Source organism: Pleurodeles waltl, chromosome 9 (assembly GCF_031143425.1).
Source record: "Pleurodeles waltl isolate 20211129_DDA chromosome 9, aPleWal1.hap1.20221129, whole genome shotgun sequence".
In the NCBI taxonomy this organism is placed as follows: domain Eukaryota; kingdom Metazoa; phylum Chordata; class Amphibia; order Caudata; family Salamandridae; genus Pleurodeles; species Pleurodeles waltl.
In genome coordinates this window covers 154,764,461-154,789,325 of record NC_090448.1, presented here as the reverse complement: position 1 = coordinate 154,789,325, position 24,865 = coordinate 154,764,461, and the positions used below count along the sequence as shown (strand labels likewise).

Sequence of the window (24,865 nt, the reverse complement as noted above, 5' to 3'; positions counted from 1 at the left end):
TGCACGCCTCTCATTACCCTACCAGTATTTAGCTCATAGTATGACTCCTCTGTGGGCACCAGCAGGATCCCCAAATATCAGACAGCACTCAGTTACCAAGGAAGCCCAACCTCAGGAGCTCCTGCATTGTAACCCCAGTCAAGGAGCCCAATGGGTATAGTTTGGATTTAGTTGGGTTCACATAAAACCCACAAATTTCTCCAAACTCCTGCATCACATGCAGAAGTATGGGTACCGATTATATAGGCTGTCGGAGATATATCAAGGGTCATCCACCTACAGAGAAACAATATGGGTGGTCTCCCAGATTTTGATCCCCCAGGGTCCCATGACTCAGCAGTTTTTCAGCTAGTGGCTCCATTGTGAGCACAAACCAGAGCGGGGACAGATAGCAGCCCCTTTCTGGTTCCCCTATTTAGGATGAACTGTTCTGACACTTCCCCACCTGAGCGCACCCGCAAGCCCAAAGTAATAAAGTTACTCAGCTGGGTAAGAGTAAATTCCAAGTGTAAATTACTTACAAGTGTAAGCTACCTTTGTGAATAGTCTCCATAGTGTGCTCTTGGTCAGCCTATTGCTATATCGTTAGTTGGCTTTCTTGTCAGTCTCAATGGCTTGCTTCTCATTCAATGTTTTTCCTTCCTATTGTTGTGTTTGTCCCTCCCTTAAAGCATAGCTTCATTACCATCCTTTTCTTTAGATGACTTTTATCCTTCCACAACTGACCTAAGGGATCTACTTTTTTCTTTTTCTTTCAGCACTCCACATCAGCGCTTGAGTTTGCGGGATCTATCTCCCTCGTGCTGCTTTCTCTCCACACATTCTTGCTCCATGCTCTAGGTTGCCTCCCCAAGCTCAGCTTCCTCTCTGTCCACCTCTGCTTTTTGTTGCTCTTTTTAATTACCTCACCCACTTGCTCACTCATAATTCCTCTCTTGCTCCCCTCCCCCTACTTGCTTCCCGACGCTCGGAAGCACTGACTTAGTTCTGTTTTTGGAAAATGAAATGTGTGTGTGTGTGTGTGTGTGTGTCTGTGTGTACATATATATATATACGTGTGTGTGTGTGTGTGTATGTCTGTATATCTGTGTGTGTATGTGTATATTTTAAATGATCGCTGCATATTATTTTTCTTTTAGCCAATGTTGTTCAGCATCGACAACGAGCCTTGGCAAATCTAAAATGTCACTGAATGGCGTTTAAAGGCATGATCTGTTGACTTTACCTAATCTTGTTTTGAACGCAGACACAGAGGACTTTACCGCATAGAAATACAGTAAAGTTTCACCTGTTACGCGACTAATGCAATTTCATGCCATGCACAAACACAAAAATCCTTTGAGTTCCAGTGCACTGTCGTTCTCGTTTGCTTGCCCTCTAAGCCTTTGAGTGGCTTGAAATCCTGCATATTTATAATAAGGGCAGCAGCAAATGCGTTCACAAGATCCTTTTATTGTTGCGAGAGGCGTGTAAGGATTATAAGGCAGTAGTTATGAGGACATAGCCAGACCTAAACTCTTTGTAAAGGCTCTGCAATACAGCTTTGATGAAAGCTAAAATGTTGGGCCTGCAAAGGAGCTTTCATCAGACAGGTCGCCTTTGTCAGTGAAGATACAGTTTCACTAATGTCTGAAAAATAGGGGCCCGTGAGTGCCCGACAGCTTTCATGGTTCACCTGATACTGTGCTAAGTGACCTGCGCTTTGCAGCTGCACGCATTTTAGTTGTGCGTTCTGAAGCTTCATCATAGATTATGATATTTTTTGTGGGGAAGTGAGAGTGCTTACCTTCCCGCTTGTCATTGGTGTGGTATTCAATAAAAAAATTATAAGTAAGCAGGGAGGACAATTTTCCTTTGATGACGAGTTGCAAAGTAGTTATAAAAAGCTGACCTGTAATATTACTTTGTCTCCCCTGGAAAGTAATCCTGTATGGAAACTGATAGCAATTTCTGTTGTATGAAAGGTCGACCGCGTCCTAAAAGAAGGTGGTTTTGTCCACACGTTGACCCCCGCATTAACTTAAGATGCTCATGGAATAACAGCACAGGAGATAAAGCCAACCATATTAAATGTCCTTCTGCCTGGGGAGAACAGAGGGTGGGATTTTCTGTCACGCACTTGAGAAGTGAAATCTTCCCATGATATACAATTACACGCTGCTTTAATGCTAATGTGGTCGTTTTGCAGTGGCAAAAAAGATATGGTTTTAATACTGTTTGTTTGGAAATTGCTGTCTGCAAGACCAGTCCTATTGAACTAGCATATGGTTTCTATTAATTGCAATATTGTTTTATATACCCCTTTATCAGTAATTGTTCCTGTCTGTTACATACAAAAGAGCAATGGATATTTTCTTTTGAACAGTTGAGCAAATATGTGGCTCAGATTTTGCAGAAATCTTTTGTACTATGAATTTGTACTTTTTTTTTAAATACAGATAAACATTATTCAGGGGATAGTGGCAGAAATCAATATCAAGACTGGAGAATCAGAATGCCAATACTACAAAGAAAGGCTTATTTATCTGGAGGGTCAAAATGATCCGTTGATTGACAATTCACGAGTATTGTGCTGCCATGGTGAACTGAAGAACAACAGAGGGGCGGTAAGAATGCTAGCTGTATTGCTATAATCGCTAAAATATATAATATATATTTACATGTTATAACTGACTTTTTGTTTCTCTTAAATGGACAGTTGTATGGTGCTTTTTCCTCCCATGGCATTGCTCCCACTCTCTCCCTTCCACCACACTCTACACAGTTTTGTAATTTTTGTTCACCCCATGAAAGAGAAACGTACTACCCAAGTTGGCAGCAATCTGTTCATGACACCTACCTTAATGGTTCTCCTGCAGGCCCAGCCTTCCAGGTGCCTCAGTAATAGGCTCTAGAATACCCTACAACCTTTTTTACCTGCACTCCTTCTAGCAAAGGCGCAGTCAGTAATGCATCACTCACAATGTCCCTCTAACCCCAATACTCTTGCATTGTCCTAATGTGGGCAGTTAATGACTGCTGGGACAATTCTTTTCCAGCATTTAAGTAAGGAGGCTGTGAGTGGAAACGAAAGGGGTTACCTAAAGCAGACAGAATCAAGCTTTAAAGTTGGAATTCCCATTCCCAGGGCCAAAACCAGTGTTAGAAATGTAACATGGAGGTCGGGTGGAGCACATAGTATCATGTCCCCGTAGTTTTTAATTTTGAGCCCTAATACTGCTTGATGGAATACATGCCTCCTCCCACACTTCAAAATCCAGAACAACTGGTCATCGCGAATCTAGGTTTTGAAATATAATGCTGCTGGAACTATCATCAGAATATTTCTCTTTAAACTGAGGTAGACTCATTGTCCCCTACCCTGGAAGATCTGTGGTATCTGGCGAAGGAACCTGTTTGGTCTTGTAATTCAATGCAATACTCCATCTTAATATATATTTTGCAGGTCTAATAACATTTAATTGATTACACTAGCTTACAGTTCCTTTAAAGAAAAGCTACATTGATCACAAGAGATGTTATACTTAGAGGCTTCCCCAAGTCTTTTGTCAAGAACATTTTGCCAGTTTGGGGTGGTGTATCTCACTGATATCAGTCCCCAAAGTAAAGAAACAATGCACATTATAGAATGTAGATTTTCTTGGTTAAACTAAAGAAAACAAGTTTCTATGGAATACATGTAGGTAAGTATTAAGCTTCCGTTCATTTTTTATTTTAGAAGACAGATAGTAACAGACACAATGTACCCCCCCTTGAAGCCATGGGAAAGAGAATAACCAGAGAATCAAGTAATGGTCTGTCAACATTAGCACGGACTTTCAAACCCAGGACTGGAACTATCTAGTTCTCTTTTATCGTTATGACTAGACTGGAAGTTGCTATAAAGACGATGCAAAAACATCAATAATGCCACTCCGAGGAACAACACTGCTGCCTCAGATCTGATGAGATCTACTACATGTTTAGCTTGTTCTGAATGGATAATAGAGTTGTAGGAGCAAGAGCTGCAAACAACCAGTAAATTTTAATTCCAAGCTGATTAGAGACAGAGGGTGGATAATATTCACGTTTGTCACTTTAATGAAGCCAGTGCATTCCTTTGCTCTATCTAGGGAATCCACTCTTCAGACCAAGACCAGAGGTTTCTACTATGATTATTTAAAAAATATTTCCCAAGGTAATAGATTCTTCTGTGTCATCATCTTCTAACAAAATGTTCTGACAGTGTATTCTCTTGAATGTTTTACTGATTTGAGAATGTCCTGCAAATAAGCTCTAACACAGGAAGTGTTAGAATACAAACCCAGTCCCCCAAAGAGAAATGTGTTACAAATATTTGTGGTTGATATATCTTCCTGCAGGTTTCTGACCTTATGAAAATCTCTCCAGACTCCATAATTCTCTGGAAACTTCTCTCCAGCAGTTGGTCTCCATCATTGCCTGGTGGCACCATGCAGCTTGAATCATGCCACCACTCATCAGATATGATGACATCAGAGTATATTAGGTGCCAGCCAGTTTGCTGGCATCAGTTTCTGTTTTTTCCTACCTCATTGATCCACGTCTGTAGCTCCTTAGGTGCTTCCCTCATAAAATTCCTCAGCATTTTTGCAGTATCTAGGCCAAATGCCTACTCCTAAGGTTTGATGGTTTCCACCCTTTTGCAGATTCTGCAACAGGATGTCCATGTAGGATCCACATAATAGCTCTATGTAGTATTTATGCTTGGAACACGATGCTGCAGCCTAAAACTACTGTTCATTGATGCACCTGAAAGCCATCTGAAGTGGGAGGCCAGGCTATTTTGGCCAAAGCCCGCAGGCAAGTGCAGAAGCATTTACCTTCACTTTCAAGAAAGTCTCTTGACATGAAATGATCTCCCAACAGATCATCTGTCAAACAGCACCATAGGAAGGAGAAGTCTTTTTACTTTTGTTGTAGAAAGTAACCCCCTCCTGGGACCTTTTGTAGTCTTCATGCTGTTCTCTGATGCCAGATTCTTCATCAGCAGGTAAAATCCTGATATTGGAATAGTTTTTGACTCCATAAACTAACCCTGCACAGGTCAAGGCCTTCCATCTGGTGATGCTGGACTTGTTTGGGACAGCTCTGTTATCCTCTGTGCCACCACCAAAGGAGAACCCAAACCTGCTTGGTTGGTAACTCCGAATTCCACTCCCCCAAGGCTTTCCTAGAAGAAGTCTAAGGATGCAGTGGTGCCATGACCCATTGGTTCGGTGCTGCCTTTGACAGCAACAGAGACATTGATCTCAGAGCTGTCTACAGCACTCCTCTTAAAGTCTTAAGAAATCGTTCAAGTGGTTACATAGAAGATGAAAGCCTGTTTTTGATAACATGCCTTTGGCAGATATTTTACAGCGTAAAGTGACTTTTAAAGCCAGACGCTGTGCGTACTTCTGTCATTTAGTGGTTGGGCCTGGAAGTGTTAGATTACAAAAAAATGTCCCGCTCTTGGTGATTGTCATCATATGGGGAGCCTGAGTATGACATCGACTGTAAGTCCACAATGCCTAATTTTAGACTCTTTTTTTCCCCCTTTGGGTGAGCGAAAGGAGCTCCCCAATAAGATGGAAAAAGTTTTCATGAGAACGTTAAAAGATAGTGAAAAGCTCGAGGGAACATTGGAGCTAAATGCTAGACACTGAAGTGAGGTTTTTGGTGCTCAGCATTGGATTGAGGTTTTCGGAAATATTACCAGGGGGTACTTCAAAAGAGTCAGAGAATGATAATTGATGAAGTTGTGCTCCCTGAAAATCCTCAACAGCATTCGTCAGTATTTGCATGGTCAAATTCTGATCCAGCTGGCGCACAAAGTTATCCTTTAGTAACAAACATCCAGCACACATATTCTGCTTTCTTATTGACCATGAGTCTGAGGATTGTTAATTCTGTTCACTTATAACATACAAAAAAACCTTATTCATAGGTACAGGGTTTTACTTGCCCATTTCACAATGACAAACATTGCAGGACTATTTGAGATAAAAAGGCAGAAAAATGTTATGTTGATGAAGGAGATTTTGAGGGTTTGAGGAAGCCCCACGTCTGCAGTGCCCCATAGCAAAAAACATTTTGAGCTGTCAAAAGACAAATCATCCAAGCTGCCTCTGAAGCTAAGAAGATACAGCCACAAAAAAGCAAGCCTTTTTGACGCCAAAAGAAATGAAGTCAAAAGAGCCTGAGAGATTTCCCATTGTAATGGATCAAAAGGCATACAGGAAGGTGGTGCTGAAAGATGGCCCGATTGAGCTTGGAGGTGGAAAGGGGAGGGAGCTGGCAATCATAAAGGAGAAGTCCCACAGAGATAGTAAAAAAAACTCCAACATCAGTGATGTTTAGTGGAAGAAAAGGGAAAAGGATGATGACATCGACCCACTCATTAACATCAAGACCTTATGTCTACATCCCGAGAAATACCATAAACGGGTTCAGGCAGGCGTTGAGGGGGGCAAAAACATTGCAAACGCATGCCTTAAAGTGGAAATAGACGCAGCTAACACAGCTAGTAGACAACTCACACCAGGCACTGTCAAGCACATTTCTGGCTTTAAACCAGAAGTACAGGCCAACATTGTGAACATGCCCCTTGCAGGCAATCATCTCAGGCTCTACGTTAAGGATAGTGATGAAACATTTGGTTATGATGGCATCATGCATTCATTTGATCCAAAACATGAGATTACACCTAAGACATATTGAGGAAGGACTAAACAGTAATTCTAAACAGCAATCTGAACAGCAATTGTTGGGAAAATACAGAAAACGTCAGCAGAGAGATAACATGTTGAATATGAGGACATTCAGGATGAAACTGCATAGTCCCACCTGGCGGCACTGGAGAGCTACTGCTGTGGAAAGGTTTCAAGATTAATGGGATAGTTTTAGGGTAAGAAATCTGCAGAAAGGTTATGTATCCACCAGAAATATTGTTAACAAAGGTAAGTTGCATTTCCTTTGGTGTAAACCTCAACTAAGTTCATGGAGCTGTGACAAAGCCATTCTCGAGCTACAAGTTCTAAATTTCTATTCTTTTAGGCACCTAATGGCACATAATTTGGGATAATAGGGTAAAAAGTTTATTCTGTACTGGTACACTTTTGTCTGACTGTCATGCATCTTACGTATACATTATTAGGAGGAGATTTTCTAAACAGGACAGAAAAACACAGGATTAGCATTGTAACAGATAATCCCTTTTAAAAGATGATTGACACAATGGCATGGTGAGTTTTGCCAAAAGATGCTCAAGGTAAAAAGGGACATTATGTGCTAAATTAGAAAACAGTTTTGGAAGTATGGTGACAGCCTAAAGAGGTGAGTATTCGGAGAACTGGTGGTTACTAAGACTGTGGTCTTGAAGTATACCAGATGCTGAAGGAAGTTCACATGTCAACTTCCAAGTAGTGTTGGCAGCTGTTAAGCACACAATACAATCTTCAGTGAACAGGCACGGAGCTCAGGAAATTAATTAGATCCTTGACACGCTGCTTTGGAACCAAGGTTAGAGGTTACTCCAGTATTATAGGTTATTGTTGGCTATTGGGATCAGTCCTATGTGCCCAAGAAAACAACCACATGCATTACCTCCAGTTTTAATGTGGTGGATTAATTAGGAGTTTGTTATGATCATTAGTAGGGGGTTGGGTGGTGATGAAGAATGCACACGGTTGGTGGGACTCATAAATGGGCTAGAGAAGATTAGGTATTATTTGGTTAAAAGGGTATGTCTTTCAGAGAAACATGCATGTGACAGAGTTTGTTATGCTCAGAGAGGGAAGGCAAGCAGATGATGGAAAGGAAGGAGAGGGACATTTGAAAGAGAAAAGGAGGAGCGACAATCAGAAGCTTTAATTAAAAGTAAGGTTTTCATGGCAAAGTTTGGGTACATAGAGGATATTTTTGAGATACTATACGGTTTGAAGACACAAGATTGTAGAAAGAAACAACATTATTTGCATACGACGATTCTGCTATATTAGTTACTGTTGATAAGCACTAGAATTAGGCAAACGGTTTGTCCACTGCTAGGCTACTGCTAGACTACATACCAGTCAGGTTAGTTGATCAGGTCAAGGGTTGGAAAAGAAGGGTAATGGCTGGAACCTCAAGATCATAGCAATAGGGCAAGATACTTGTGCAAATAAAGTACACATTGGAAATGAGATCCTGCAAATACTGGAGTGGACATCTTCTGATGTTTTTCCTCACTTTAGGCTCAAAGTGATAAATACAAAGCAGAGGGATTCATTTGAATGCCAGTGCCATGTATTGGCACAAGATGGAGGGAAATGATTTCTTCTGTTAACAGTGGAAGTGTATTGCCAGCTTTCCAGTGGTTGGAGGTTGGAGATGCAGGTACTGGTGTGAGGAGGATGGTGATAAGGCCTCCTTTACAAATTAATTGAAGACTTTGTTAGGAAGGGGCTGGTGATCAGACTTCCTGAAGCACAGCCCTTGGGTAGATGATAGAGGTTAGGGGCGTGACTGCAGATTCTGTTGTGCAGGTTGAAGGGGGCCCTTTAGGTGAAGCCCATCCTTTTGCCTTTCTTGATTACACTTGCAATGCTGAAACCTCACACCTCTTTGTGCATCTGTTGTGGGTGCTGCAGTCTGGAGGAAACCTTGCTTTCAGGGGCATCACTACACAAAGGTTACTTCTAGGGAGGAGCCTGGAAGGGATATTTGAAAAGAGGACCCTTTCTCCCTCCAATCTAGTTCTGAAGCATGAGGCAGAGTGAGTTAAGTAGAAACTATGTTGTTATATTATAGGCAGATCAGCTACTCTGAAAAGAGCAGCTGCCCAAGCAATCCTACCAAAAACATATACACAACACTAAACTACCATTGTGCTTTAGTTTAAATCCTTATCCAACTAATGCTGTAAGGCACCCAGCACCCCCACCAGCCCATATATATTAAGTGTCCCTAACACAATTACTTACACTAAACATCACTGGACCTCAAAAAATCACACACCTGCATCATGGAGCCTACAATTTCGGCTGCATGTAAAGTATTGCTCCCTAATCACAACAGTGACTAACAGTATGACACCCCCAATGTATAGTTGTGAGAACGAGCATGCCTACTCCGATGTATGAACCTGCAGGCCTCCGGACCGAGAATCTGCCCATCATTTGAGTAACAGATAGCGGTGGTGGTAGGAAAGCCTCCCCTACCCCCACAAGAATGATGTGGAATGAAGGGTAGGATGGGTAGGCCTGGCCTGGGAACGGTGGGAAGGCCCAATAGTAAGGCCAATAGGGCAAGGGAATTTGCTGGGCTTAGGGGTTTTACAGGGCTACTGCTTCCTGGGGTGGCTAGATCTCCAGGTATACAGGTGGTAGCTAGAGCCCATGATCGTTTAGTATAGGGCTTTGTGTCTGCTTAAAGCTCTGGTTGGACTAGGACAGCCCAAAATATTCCAAGCGTGGAGTTCCTATGTTTCTGAGAGAATTAGACTGTGATTGACATTTTGGATTCATAAAAAGTTAGGTAAACAAATGTAGCAGCGATAAACAGTCCACAGAGCTTTCCTGCAGTATTGGGAACCTGAGATTGCTAGAATGGATTTCTGAGAACCCTTAACATTTCCCATCTTTAAGCATGTGGCTAGCACCTACATATCACGATGACGATGAAGAGAGGAAACGCCTCGTGTAATATTCAGCTGAAAAAACTTGTAATTTTATTTTTCATTACGAAGGCAAACAATTGATTGAAAATTAATTCCAGTGATTGTGCAGTTCTTGGAACACAGATACATGAAGTTACCAGTTACTGAAGTCTATGAAATCCATGAAGTGTCTTGAGTGGTAACCTGCCAATGTACTGTGGCACTGCCTATATTGATTGATCTTCTTTGTTGTAGGCAGAATTCTAAGAAACCGTTGGCTAGTTTTGCTAGGTGTCCCACTAATGTTGCCATTAAATGGTTGATGGATCTTATAGCTATTTATTTATTTATGTGCAGAACGACAGCACGGAACCCCCTGATTTTTGTAAAGTTCCACACGAGCCTGCAAGCAGTTGACATGCACTTTGGACTCTTACTTAGACTGTGCCACAAGTTGAGAGGGTGCCACATTGAGTGCTGATCCTGATTTGTCTACCTTGGATTTTCTGATTAGACCTGGTTATAAAACGATATAGTCTGACTGTTCCATGCTTCTAGGCATTTCACCACGTACCCAGTTCCACCCGAGCCTCTGCATTTAATCTACTGGGAAAACCATTATTCTCTGGATGGTTGTGGGACTGGCTGACTTCTGAAAATTAATTACAAAGACTACACTCTGAAGGAGGCCTAAAGCTCTGTGAACTTGATTGAATAAGTAGAATAAAACCCCAGAATCCTTAGTAATGCACCAACATTTTACTCTGGTACCCTGTAATGTGAATTTCCTGAGCTCTGTCGAAAGACATGAAATGTTTGGTTGCTTGAGCCTGGGAAGTGCTGAAAAGGAGAGCAGCGAATCTGAATATCTTTGACTCCCATTGGAAGGGAATGTGTGTTGTGTCCCTCATGAAGATTAGGATGGTTCGAATGGCATCTTTATGGTCCATTTGGCATTCCAGCCTCCTAATAATGATGAATCTCATAATATATTGATCATGTTATATGAGGACTAGATTTTTTATACAAGAAGTTTATCTATGAACCATCGACACCCAGAGAGGAGTATTTAGGGAAGAATCTTCTATATCAGATAGTTTGCAAGAGAATGTTCACTTTCAATTGTATTTGAACAAGGTATGACAAAGGTATAATTGAGGTGTGGAGGAAGAACTGTTAATAATGAAGTGTTCTAAAATTAAATTCCCAGTCCTTGTACTGTTTGGAAGAACTGCTGCAAATGTTTGCCAGGTCTGAAGATAAAGGGAAAATCTTCCATTCACTTTTACAAGTGATGTAATATGAATACTTACTGTTGATAATAATAGTGTTGCGTGCAGTGAAAAGCACAACAGGGCTGTCCATGGGGGGTCCCTGCACTGCCCATGTCAAGTGCATGGGCAGTGCAGGGCCCCCGGCACCCCGTCTCCGCCAGCCTTTGCATGGCGGTGGGACTGCCATGCAAAAGCCGGAAGAGAGGGGAGTCGTAATTGCAGCGCTGCCCTGATGGATTAAGACTGCTGGCACTGCCAGCCTGTCAACTGGCGGCAGCTCCGCCAGGGTCATTATGTGGAGGCCAGACTACTGCTTTGGCAACGGTCCGACCGCCACCACGATGGGTAATGATGCATATGTTATAAGACTGGGCCGCTGTCAGACCCTGTTCAAGAGGTTAATGGGCAGACAGGGGCTACTGTGTACCAATCATAGTGGTTGAGGATGTTTGCCCTGAGTGATCTTGGCACCTTACTGTGGCTCTGTACACTGGACCAGGTTCACTTTCTGCACTTCGCTGTTACATTAGGGAGGGCGAGCAGTCGAAGGCTTCTCATGGAGGTACTAAAGGAGGCCAGAGCTCAGAACTTGAGTCAAACAACAGACCCAGTAAATCCATTGTCCAGGCTAGTGTTTGTTACTAAAAAAAAAAGCACTTTATTATCACAGTAAAATGTAATACAACCCATCCTCTGTAGTACCATCGTCCTGGCCTAAGAATGGTTATTCTGCCTATAGATATTTTACTGTAAGACAGTCATAGATACAGGTGTAGTTCACTAGGTCTTTACTTTCGTGGAGTAACTCACAATTCCGGTGAATATTGGGAACCCAAATTAAAGGGATTGCATAGGCAACTGTCACTGTTCCTGTTGCAGAACATGGCTTGTTATAGTTGTATCTTCGACAATAATATTATAATTTATCACTGGAAATCAGATTTCATTTCTGTACTAAATTTATTTGGTTTATTCTTTTATGGCCCCAGGTAGACCAAACAGAGCACCAAAGAGTAGCGTAATTAAAAGAACTATAACAAAACATTGTCATATTGTGGCAAACCTGAAGCATAGATTAACATTAATACAAATAATATAGCAACTTATTATGACAATTTTGTATTCATCATTATTCATTTTGAGTCCACAGTCATTGATAAGTTCCTTCTCTATCATTTGTCTGAGAAGAGGTAGTGCCTACATAGATGTTTTGTTCAGAATCACCATTCCCCAGGTTCAGTATGATCCAGAAGGGAGAAACTGTACGACACCTTGGTTTTATATTTCCTCCTTGCAGTGGTTTGTGTTTGTAGAAGTTTCCTCTTTTACGAAAAAAGGACAATGCATGTAGTAAATAAAAAAGCTGGATCATACAGAACTTTCTCTGGGTGGATCATGGGCAGAACACTTATAGAGGGTTTTAGAACCTGTTTTGGGTTGGTTCCTGTCTGATGTAATTTTGTGACTGCTCTTTAGACACAACCTTTGTGCAAGTTGCTGGGTTTCACTGCAGGTAGCAGTCATACTACCTTCAAGGGGGAGCATCCAAAACAAGTCCATACTAAAGTGTGAGATCTCAGCATCTGTCAGCCATTACCCTTCCTGAAGCAGTAATAAGAGACAGGCAAGCACTGCCTAAAAACTTCCACCTTGAACAAAAAAATCTACAGTCCCACTTCTCGCCCCTACTATCTACAGTTATCAGTAAGAACTAATCTTTCAAACAAGGTCCTCATGGAATTTCTATGGGACACCCTCACTTCAGGTTTTGGATCTCCACACAACGGGAATGCAGGCAGTAGGCTTCCACTGTAGGAGGAAGATGTCCTACTTCATCCTGAGCCATGCTAACCAAGGTCATCCAAAATGGACCGCACTGGTCCCAGTACTCAGACTCACTCAGCACACAGAAGTAGTCAGTAGATCTGTAAAACACAGAGAAAAAGGCCTGGTTATAACACCAGCACTTCGTGATCACCCAAGACAGGTGGTATGAGGACACTCCTGTGCTCTCCTGGTGCGTCCTTTCAAGTAACAGAAGATATTCTAAAATTCACATTACCAGGGACCAGTCTAAGCCTCTGGGCACACACTAGATTTTTGTGATTTATGGGCCAAAATAAAAAGTCAATATACCAGTTTCACAAGCTATCTGTCTTTCAGTGCAGATGTACACACCTACTGACCGAGCCTTGAACATCACTGTTTCAGTAGTGACAATAGTGTTATGATTCATACACACATATATATACGTCTTCTCTCTTTTATTTTATTTGTTTAATTAGCTGATGCTTCATAGTAACTGCAAACTAATGGATCTAAAAAGTAAGACCTATTCGGTTTGCCAATGCTTTTTTTTTTTTGCCAAGACGCGGCTTATCGCGTTTCAGTGGAAATCATGGTGTCTCTTCTGCCATTAAACATATTCTGTTTATTTACTCTAACACAATGGCTGAACGGCAGAGTACTGCTTTCTTTCAACCTATGATTCTTAGTTTATTGGGGTTTCAGTGTGTAAAATTAACCAGTTTCGAGTAAAATATTCCAACACTAAATAAAGTGAACATTAGTGATGTGGATTGATATTTGTGCCTTGTAGGCAGAAGAGGGAAGACATCCTTTTTTCCAAGTCTCATAGTGACTGCTTGTGGCACAGATGGATTCTGTCTGTTTAGTTGGGGGCATGTGGAAGAGTGATGTGGGTGTCACGAGGGGTCTGTCATTTCAGACGTGTTTTAATGTTGCAGCTTTAGAACAGACCGTCATTTCTTTTAGGCGGTTCCCTCGGCCACATTACAAACATAAGTCAGCAGCCTCCTCCGCCGTGACCTTTAAAGAACCGAGGGTTAACACAAAACTCCTCTGGAAGGACAAGACTTTGATCTTGTGTCGCTGTGAATGTTGCACTTTGCTCTGCTTGCAGCATGTTAAATCGAAAATATAATCCTGTTGCTTTGAAGCAGCTAACAAACCTTCGGGGGCGGGGGATGGGGGGGGGTAGATTTTGAATACTCGTCACAAAAGAGCAAATCATTGCGCCCACTTCAAGGGTCACCATTGTTTCAGTTCATTATTTTAATGAACTCTTTTACCCATTTTAAGTGCACACGTACCTGAGTATACTTACTTCTTGGCAGATGACAAACGTTTCGATATTGTCACTTTTTGCTCAACAAATGTTTTTCAGATATTGACATTGACAGATTTAATAAAAATATAAAAAGGAGACATGCTGTTGATAATATTGTAAGAAAATAGCTAATTGATTGAAGATAGAGTTATATTTCAGAATTCTAGTAATCGTCACCCACGATGCACTCGTTAGTGTTACTGTTAAAGAGCACTGTTTAATTGCATTTGCTGAAATGTTTTCAGCTAGATACAAGGTTGTCTGCTCTACGTCCCCACTGAGGCTAATATTAAGTACTGGTGGTCGCCATAAGTTAGTTGTAGTTAGCACGTGGTTTCCAAAGGTAAAGCATTTTTTGTTTTACTAATAACTTTGAATTGCCACAAAATGTTCAAAGCTAATTTGCCATTCACTTCGACACCAGCCCGCTGACAGGAAGCACACCAAATTTGGCAGAAAGCTAGATCATGGTCGAGAAAGTTGTAATGTGATGTAAATCTGTTCAGTAGTTTTGAAGTTATTAAATGAAAAAAAATTATGTACATCTAGAGACCTGGATCCACCGCGGCAGATCACTGGAGCTATGCAGCACCAACAGCAATGCCTCAATTGTCTAGACGCAAACTGACTGAAAACTTGTGGCTACCATTTTCTGTGTGGGGAACCGGTCACCTTCGGAAGTATGAGGGGGTTAAATAAAAGCTTAAAAGTGATAGAACGGGTCAGGGTAGAGGTACCCTGCCCCTAAGACACTGACAGAGGTGTCTGTGAGGGACTCCTCTTGGGTAGGACATTGTCTAAAAACATATTTTTGGGGGGGTGGCCGAGATTTCACGGATCCTCCATGGCTTTCAGTACACCCCCCCATGTGAATCCTGGATGGATAAGTTGATCCAGAGCCCAATTAAAAAAAAAATACACCCACTCACAGACCCACTCACTCCCATACCCATTTACACACTCACACACCCACTCACAGACTTACAAAACCACTGCTACACCCAGTCACACACCCACTCACACACCCACAAAACTACTCAGACACCTACTCACAGACCCACGTGGCCACTCACACACACACTCAGACACCCACTCACTACACAAACACAGCTACTCACACACCCACAGCATGGGGTTGGCTACATACATATACACAGACAGACACACACACACCCACACACACACACACACACACATATAATAGGTATTACAGAGTCGTCTTTGGGAAACAACAGTATGTTCAGCTTAGTATTGGTAGGTCATGTTTTGCACAAATTCATTAAACTACAAAATAAAAGGGGTGGGGAGATAAAAATGAAGCATTTTCCATTTTAAGACACAAAGGAATGCTTGCTGTCTGATGCTGACTGCATTTTCAGCACACTTGCAACAAAGACAGATCTTTACTCAGATAGGTCCTTGTGGTTTGGGTTACAAAAAATTGTCAGACATCATCATAATCATAATAATACACTAAATCAAAATAACTGGAGTTATGTGGGGTCTAGGAGAGCACATCCACTGCTCTGCGCTAACTAGAGAACAGAGCACAGGATTGGGGGAGTAATGTCCTATTAAAACAGAAATGACAGATAATTTTCCATGTGAGCATTTGCTTTGCAAACAAAACTAAAAAAAAGTACCACTACTCCTATAACAAAGCAAAATGTACAGTCACACTGATGAACCCTAGTCTTCCAATGCCACTGGGATACTCTGTACCTTCCATGTATCACATGCAGGAATGGCAATCAAAGATTGGGAGTATGCAAGGCTATAGATGGCATCAGGATTTATGGCACCTATCAGCTCTCTGCGCTATCCTCCTTTTTGGCAGTTTCATGCTTGCATAAGACACAGGTAGGAGCAGACAGCTGTTCATGTATGGAGATGTTCAAAACCAGCAGTGTCCATTGATGTTCAAAGCTTCCCAGGCTTAAAAATGTTCCTACTAACTTGGGCCATTGGTGTTGCAAACTGCCAAAGGTTATTGCTGTGAGTACTGCCTGTAGCCATTGTTGTTTAAAATCGCCTCCAACAATTGATGTTCGATATTGCCATGGACTATTGATGTTCACTACTGCCATCAACTATTGATGTCCATTAATGCCTTGGGTCAATGATTTACAATATTGTAAAAAGCTACTGATATACACTACAGCCAGTGGCCACTGATGCTGAATATTCCAAGGCTGTGTAGATTTCAATAAAGACAGGGTCGTTGATGTTGAGTACTACCTTGGTACATTGGTGCGCTGCATAGGGCCACACATTTTCATCCATGCTTGGGGACATCGATATGCATTACTGTATTGGATAATTAGTGTTCATTACTGCATAGCCATTTATATTTTTTACTATCTGTGGCACTGTTGTATATACTGCATGGTGTGGTCGGGGCTTGTAACTGTATGGGTTCAGTCTTCCACCATATGGGGGCAAGGACACTGTTCAAATGCAGGCTGCCTAATAGAGCATGAAAAAAGACTCAAAATGCACCAAAAACAATGTTATGAGGGACCTAGTTTCCTTCATGGGCAAGACGGATAAAAAAGGGAGCACTAACAGTAGGCACGCAGGGAAAAGCATTGTACAAAGCAAATAAAAACTGCAAAGAACAAAAGAGATCTGCAGTCGCACCCTACATGCAGGCGTTCCCCATGGAACTACAAAGGTTGCTTCAAGTCAATTCCGACAAGATGGAAGTCCTCATCTTCGGCTCCACCCCCTCCGCATGGGATGACTCCTGGTGGCCTGCCACTCTCGGAACCGCTCCGACTCCCACCGACCACGCACGCAACCTCGGATTCACCTTGGACCCCTCACTATCCATGACCCAGCAAGTCAACGCAATCTCCTCCTCCTGCTTCAACACCCTCCACATGCTCCGAAAGATCTACAAACGGATACCCACCGAAACCAGAAGAACAGTCACCCAAGCCATCGTAAGCAGCAAACTGGACTACAGCAATGCCCTCTACGCAGGAACCATGGCCAAACTTTTGAAGAGGCTGCAACGCATCCAGAACGCCTCCGCACGCCTCAGCCTGGACATCCCCCGCCACTGTCACATCACAGACCACCTGAAAAACCTGCACTGGCTCCCAGTCAACAAGGGAATCACCTTCAAGCGCCTCACCAACGCTCACAAAGCACAGCACAACACCGGACCAGAATACCTCAACAGACGACTCTCCTACTCCACGACCTGGCATCTCCGCTCTGCCGGCCTCGCCCTCGCAACCATCCCACGCATCTTCAGAACTGCAACCGGCGGTAGATCATTCTCGTACCTCGCCGCCAAAACGTGAAACACTCTTCCCATCCACCTGCGCCAGACCAAATACCTCCTTACCTTCAGGAAACTTCTCAAGACCTGGCTGTTTGAGCAGTAGCAGCACATCCCCCCACCTCTGCCTCCTTCCCCTCCTCAGCGCCTTGAGACCCTCACAGGTGAGTAGTGCGCTTTACTAATCCCTGATTGATTGATTGATTGATAGACAAAGGTACTGCAGCCTTGATAATGACTCAGCTGTGACCTTTTGTGAAATATGGTGTTACAACACCCCTTTGCTCCTGACAGCATTAACAGAGGCTACTACTAGGGATCCCTCAGGAATGTGAGAACATGAGGTACTGCACTTTGTTAAAGGTTGTGCAAGTGAAGTCAAAAGCCTGGGCACAGGCACCCTAGAGTTACCGCACCAATCATTTTTCTTAAAATAGCAGGCGTATTTGGTGAATCTGCAAAGTAAGCCATTTCTGCTAAAGTGACCTCTAGTGATAGGCTGAGGTACTGCAGCTTTGATGATTACTGAAGCCCACATTATGACTTCAGGGGTCTTTTAAAAGACCGCCGAAGCCACTGCAGCCAGCATACCATCATTGCTGGCGGTATGCTGCCCGCCCTATTAGGAGTTTTCTGCTGGCCCAGTGGGCAAAAACAGCATTTTCGCTCGCTGGCCTAGCTGAAAACTCACCACAACATTGACGCTGGCTCGTAGTCGAGCTGGCGGCAACGTTGTGGTATATCGGGTGCAACAGCACCTGTTGCACATTTCACTGCCTGTAATTTGGGCAGTAAGAGGCGCGACAGGGGTGTCCATGGGAGCCCCTGCACTGCCCAAGCCAAGTGCATGGGCCCCCATGGGGCCCCCCCGTTCCCCTTTCCGTCAGCCTTTGCGTGGCTGTTAAACCGCCATGCAAAGGATGTCGGAAAGGGGACTCATAATCCCCAGGGCAGCACTGCGACCGCCGAGACCGCCAGGCTGTCAACAGGCGGCAACCTGGCGGTGCAGGCAGTGAGACCGTGGCCTATCTACCATGGTCATAATAGGGCGGTCGGACCGCCCTGTCTACGGCGGTCGGACTGCCATCGTGAGTGTGGCAGTCTTGAGACTGCCACACTTGTAATGAGGGCCTCAGTGCTGTTTTGTTGCTGATCACAGGATCGCCGACTGTTATAAGGGATCCCTGTGTAGCCAGAAGAAGGCTGTAGTAATACCAGATATTAAACATTTAAGAAATGTCACTACCCTGTGCTTGGCGCTCAACGCTCATGACGATTGTCATATGCAGTGAGCATAGTATATTTTGTGGACATGGGAATTGGTGCACGTCTTGGCAAAAGGACTAGCACCCAGAATTTGCTGAATGACTTGCACAATTTCTTTAGTTGGGATGAACACTGGGACCATTTGCTATGTCCAGCACTTATGTCCACAAAAAATTACTTTCAACATTGTACTGTGAGTTCTGAGTGCAGGGCATGCCTTAAGCCATCTCCTGCACCAGCACATGCACCTACAGCACAAAGCTTTTGTCCAAAAGCCATGTGCCAGGGTTCAGTGCTTTGGCAAGGGCCAAAGTATATCATTACTAAACTCCCAGAAATTCACTGAAAATATGTTGTTAAAGGTGCATTATGGTTAAGTACAAAGCAGACAAAGAACTTTGTATTATGTGATGTTATCAATTAAATAAGTGATGCTGCCATTTGTAACGTCACATATGGTGATTCTTTTATGTAATAATATCAGTTGAACTGTAGATTTTTAGGGGCATTTCATTGTTGTTTTTAACAGAAATTTGACTTCTTGGTAACTATAACCCACCTTTGCATTTTCAATTGAAATATACAATTATTTAAGATAATCATGGCCCTCTTGAGTCTTTGCTTCTTAAGAGTCATGGCCCCTCAATATGTTTTATATTTTACAGAAACTACATGTCTTCCTGTTCCAAGAAGTGCTGGTTATTACAAGAATGTTGACCCAAAATGAACAGCTGTACTACCAGCTATATCGGCAGCCCATTCCAGTGAAGGACCTCATGTTGGAAGACTTGCAGGATGGAGAAGTGAGAGTGGGCGGATCCATACGTGGTGCCTTTAGCAACAATGAGAGAAGTATGGCATTTTCCTTTCTTTATTATTATTCTATACAGTGTTATAAGTTACATTTGTCTATAACACCTGATTCAGCCACTCCAACTGACCAGCAGTCCAGCTGATTGCTCTTGGCATGGGCAGTGCAGGGGCTCCCCTGGCCAGTCCCGTTGCGAGCAGACAGTGAACATCGCGACAGGTGCTGGTGCACCCTACACACAACAGTATTGCCGCTGGCTCTCTTATGAGTTGGAGACAATGTTGTCGGGTGTTTCCCGCTGACCTAGTGGGAAACTCAATGTGGCTCACGGGAAGGCCGTCCACACTGGCGGCAACCTGCCCACCAGGACTTTGGGTTTTTCCATCTGCCAAAGTTGTAATGGCCTCCGTAGCATGTAATAGAGCTTGTTCTGCTGATGCCCCTGAATGGCCGCTGCAGTAGACTGTTACATTGATTGCCTGATGGCTTGGGTCATGCCTGGATGTTCTCCTTTGTGATCTCAATGCTATTTCATGTTTTTGTATATTAAGTCCAGAGACTGACTGTCCAAATTGGGATATAGGGACATTTTCTCACAGGTTTTCTGAAGTGCTGTCAGTAGAATGTTACTGCCTGTTCCAGTATAAATGCTACTTTATATTAACACTTTAATAAAGAGAACAAGAGGACTGGAAATTTATGTATGTAGGTACACCACTCTGTTTGGTTTGAAGCCTATACTGTAGCACTTTATAGTTATCAGAATGTTTTGTGTGTGTGTGCATGTGTGTGCATAGATGGAATTGACAATTTGTGTTTTTTTCTTCTCCAGTTAAAAACTTCTTTAGAGTAAGCTTCAAAAGTGGATCTCAAAGCCAGTCCCACTCCCTTCAAGCCAACGACACCTTCAACAAGCAGCAGTGGCTCAACTGTATCCGACAAGCCAAAGAAGCAGCTGTGTGTTCAGCAGGTGAAGACACTGTTCTTGACTCTGAAGTGAGTTTATTGATAGCATCACACACTAGTAGTGAATCACAGCTTGGAACAAAGTCAGAGCAAATGGACCATTCAGACAGTATGTCGGACTGTAGCATGGATATCAGCGAAATCAGTGTGGACTGCGAGCAAATGGAGGAAACGAACTGTTGTGAAACTGAAGAACAGATTGAAAGTAACGTTTGAGAGAAGTACGTGCAACGTGCGGACGTAACCCTGTGTCTTACCTGTACAGTATTTGCATTCCATAAATGGAGCGGTGTGAAGAAGCACTTTTTGAACATTTTCGTGGTGGTGTCGGCCCAGTTCTTTTTGTTTTTGTACCATATATTCTAGTACTGTAAACGCAGTTCATGTCTGTGTAAGCTGGATCTTGCTGCCGTTGCTTTCCTCTGATAGACTCTGTAAGCGTCTTCATGGATGATAGCACATGACCTGTCATTTTCCTAGTTCTGCTGGAGAAAACAAATCTTTAAGGACCATTTATAACCGTGTGTGTATGATGTGAGGACTTTATCGGTTCATTGTACTGCTTGTTGCTCCCTCTAGCAGACACATATTGGTGTTTTAAATTAATTGGAGTATCCTGAGCATTAAAAGTAAATATATGCTTAAAACATAAACCCCTTGTTTTTCATCTTCTAAAACTGGGAGTATTTGAAAAAGACTGTGTTAGATAAAACGGTGACAAAAGAAAAGAAGAAAGCACAGCTGGTTAATAGCAGATCAACAACTTGGTTGGAGTGTCATTGTATTCCAAACATTCATTGAAGAACGCTGTATAATCCCGTAATCTAAACACTCCAACGTTGGTTATTTTCAGTGTTACAGATTACAGCATAGGGCACTAACAATAGAAGAGACGGCTTGAGTGAGGCCACTGTTTGGTGCACCTTGCAGCATAGTACAAAATTAATGTTAAAACAGGACAGCTGTGGTCATGACCCAGTAATTGATCTTGCATGCATTTAAAGGTGCAAAGAAATGAAGCAAAGACACTTCCAAAACCACTGATTATGCTCCAGAATGTCAACTCAGTTTTATTTGTCTGACAATCAGCTTTCTATAAGTGTAGTAATGTTATACATCCAAGGACTCAATTTTTTGTCATGCTTGTTCCAAATTGTCTATCCCAAAATATTGAGGTATTTAGGCCAGGTTTGTTACATAGTACTAATGACTCATATGTGAATTCTAAAGTGTCATTTGTTCCTCATTTTAAGACAGTTCTAAATAAAGGAACACCTACTAAAAGCACCCCTGAATGGAACTGGATCAGGTATTGCTAATAACAGACTTGATGTGCAATCTGCCATCCGGTGAGAAGTCAAACAAAATCTTTCAATCAGGTAGGTAAATCATTCGAAAAGAAAAATATTGGAAACAGTTTTGACAACCCACATAGTTAAAAAACCTGTGTAGTGGAAAAACACAACAGTAGATTTATAGTTTGGTTGAAAATAATATAAAATAATCCAAGGAGTGCTAAAAAGATATACATTTACTAAAAAGAATGAACTGCTTTAAATGAAAAATTAAATGTGGACTCTGTAATTAGAGGTTAAAAATATTGTTTCAGTGTTAAAGTGGAAAAAAGAGGTAAGAAAGCCAAGGTAAATTTGGCAGAGTAGGGAAGAGTTACCAGAAGGCCTGAGAGCAAAGAAAGTTGTCCAACAAAAAAAGTGAAAGAAGAGGTCCAGGGGAAAGATTGGAAATAAATTAATTTGAAAAAATATGTGAAGGAGGGATCTGTTTGTGTGATTTCTCCAACACACCCCGGAAAAGATGCAGAGGACGTGTCGCGAGGAGCAAAAGAAAAGGACCATGGAAGGGGACAAGGCAGTGTAAATGGAAGTGGGAGTTCGTGGTTAAATTTAATGAAATGTAAAGGCCACAGGATGGGTGACAGAAATGGAGAAGAAGTAACAAATAACTATGCAGATCTTGGAGAGAAAACCCTGTTTACAAGAAAAATAAATAAAAAATGCAATTTTGAAAAAATGGCACCCCAACAATTTGTTTTAACCAAATGGCAAATGCCATTGATCTCGAAAATGTTGAATAAACTGTTTAGACGAATATTCAGTTAATGTGTTTTTCTAGGAAATCACATACCAGCATCTTTTATATGTGGAATGTAAAAAAGAAAGCTTTCTGAATGTGGCAAGCCTTTTTGAAACCTTGGCTGAACCTCAGCACATTGGATACTGGCGTAATACTTGTTTAGCTAAGGATAATCAAAATTAATCAAACCTGTAGGTCAAATGAGGGTCTTTGGCAAGGAAAAATTGACTTAGTCTTAAACTTTTTCGGGACTGTTTTAAACACTAACACCCTCCAAAACTGTACCCTGGGATGTTTTAAAATGACACTTCACATGCCATTCTAAATGAGTAGTAATAATATAATAAAAATCAACAAATAACTGTCAACCAAGTTGATCAGTGACTTTTATTGTACAATGAAACCTTAATTTTGGACCCTAAGTAAGGGCATCAGAAGCAAGGTGGGGATTTTTAGATATATACATGACAGCTTTACTTTTCTTGTTCACAATTTCTTAACTCTGCATAACTGTAGTATAGGAAACCAAAGGGCCAAAAATAAGCACTGAGATGATGAATATACATAGATTATAATATTGCACTCCATTTATAAAAATAACTTTATTTGCCGAGCACCAGTTCACTGAAACTATGTCATCCCTGAAGGATTTGTACAGGTTGTCTGTTTTATGCTTGTAGTCCTTTTTTAAGACAAATCATTAACTGTCAGGATGCCCGACAGTGCCCCATGGGAAGTAGTAGAGAAAGCTGAAGTTAATAAGAAATAGGGAATTGGATTTCCTTAAGCATATATTTTTTAATACTTGGACTATTTGTTTAAAAGATAGCCCAGAAGGCCAGTTAAAGATTTTCATCTGTTCATAATCGGCTCTACCCTCTATTGGGAGGCAGATCAGCAAATTATTTTATGAGATTAAACATCATTGAAAATATAAAAATGTGTTGTTTGGATGTTTCATAGCCATGCCACTAAGAGATGCAGTCTGTTTTATTTTTAAGGAATACATGTCCATAGGCAAAACAATATAATGGCAAATGCCATGACCTGTACAGTTCACACATGTATATGTACAGTACATTCGAGTTTAAGTAGCCATCTAGTCACTGATGTCACAATAGGCCTCCAAACCCAGGAATATATTATCTACATAAGAATAGCTTGGAATCAATATTATCAGTGATTGAGAAATTTGTGAAGAGAACTGGATTTTTTCTTTTCAGTGGATGACTTTTTAAATTTGTGTTAAATATTCTTATAAAGGCCAGCCAGGATCAATTGTATTTCAGTCAAAAATATATTCCAAATTCTGGCATCTCACAATAGCCTCTGTGGTTTCTTACCATTAACAATAAAAACAAGTTTAGAGTACTTATTATTAGTCAGCTTGCAAACTGGTTCACATATTAGATGCTGGCAACATGGATTACTATAAGAAGGTGTCTTGGTAAATTATCTGTTGTAATAATTTGTAAATATTTGAAATATGCTGTGCACCACAGCACACATAAAATTGCTCAGATATTGCCAAAAACAGTTTGCATTTAACGTGGTTTACAGTTTTTCATATGGAATGTCATAATTCTGCCTTGTACATTTGTCATTTTCATTAAAGAATCAGTGTGAACGGATCATAAAAGATTACAAAAAATAGGATGTATTCTTTGATTAATTTGTAAACATGGTTCGTTTTACAATTTAGATTTGTTTTCATATTTATAATTTTTGAAAATGGTGATTTGTCTTCTGCAAACCATTTGTGATTTATTGGCGTTTGCTTCTTTATATGTTTTCAGCTGTGCTAGGTGGCACACGAAGACCATGTCTAGAAATGTAAGAAATAACTATGAGTTTTTAAGAGAAAAAGGTGGCAAATCATCATGAAAAACTGAAAATCTAGAAATTGTTGATATAACTAGTAATTTAAATTTTCTGAAGGTTGAACCATGTTCACTGTGTGTGGATGGAGAATTGATTTTGATTGACATGCGTATTGTGGTAACCTAACAGTGCTAAACATATTTGGAAGCATTTCAAATAAATCATTTTAAACAATCCTGTGTACATTTAATATAATTGTGCAGTGTATAACAGAAGACTGTTCATTTAAAAATGCTTCTTTGTCTAAAAACCAAGCAACTCTATAAACATCACAAAAGAGTAACACAGCATAGTTGCTATGGGTAGAGACTAACTTAGAAAAAGTTGAAAAGGATTCACTTTTTGCAGTACAACATTCTGTGAAGGTACTGTATATAGTGCCATATGTACGAAAGCTTTTTCCCATAGACACAGAATGGGTAAAATCCTTTCGTACATCTGGCCCATAATGTTTAAATCATTTTTTAGCACTAAACCTATTTATTAAAAACACACATTTCAGCAATTTTGCATCCCA

General features: G+C 41.5%; 1 protein-coding gene across 4 annotated transcripts in view; it reads left to right on the top strand.

Annotated features, from left to right (window-relative positions):
- Window positions 1–24,522, top strand: part of ARHGEF3 (Rho guanine nucleotide exchange factor 3) — a 786,720-nt gene extending 762,198 nt beyond the window's left edge. For all 4 annotated transcript variants that reach the window (XM_069206461.1, XM_069206462.1, XM_069206463.1 and 1 more), the window contains 3 exons: window positions 2,439–2,606; window positions 19,262–19,448; window positions 20,240–24,522. In XM_069206461.1, coding sequence (XP_069062562.1) covers window positions 2,439–2,606; window positions 19,262–19,448; window positions 20,240–20,589 — 705 coding nt within the window. In that variant the 3' untranslated portion in view covers window positions 20,590–24,522. The remainder of the gene's footprint in view (window positions 1–2,438; window positions 2,607–19,261; window positions 19,449–20,239) is intronic.
- Window positions 24,523–24,865: the final 343 nt, after the last annotated feature.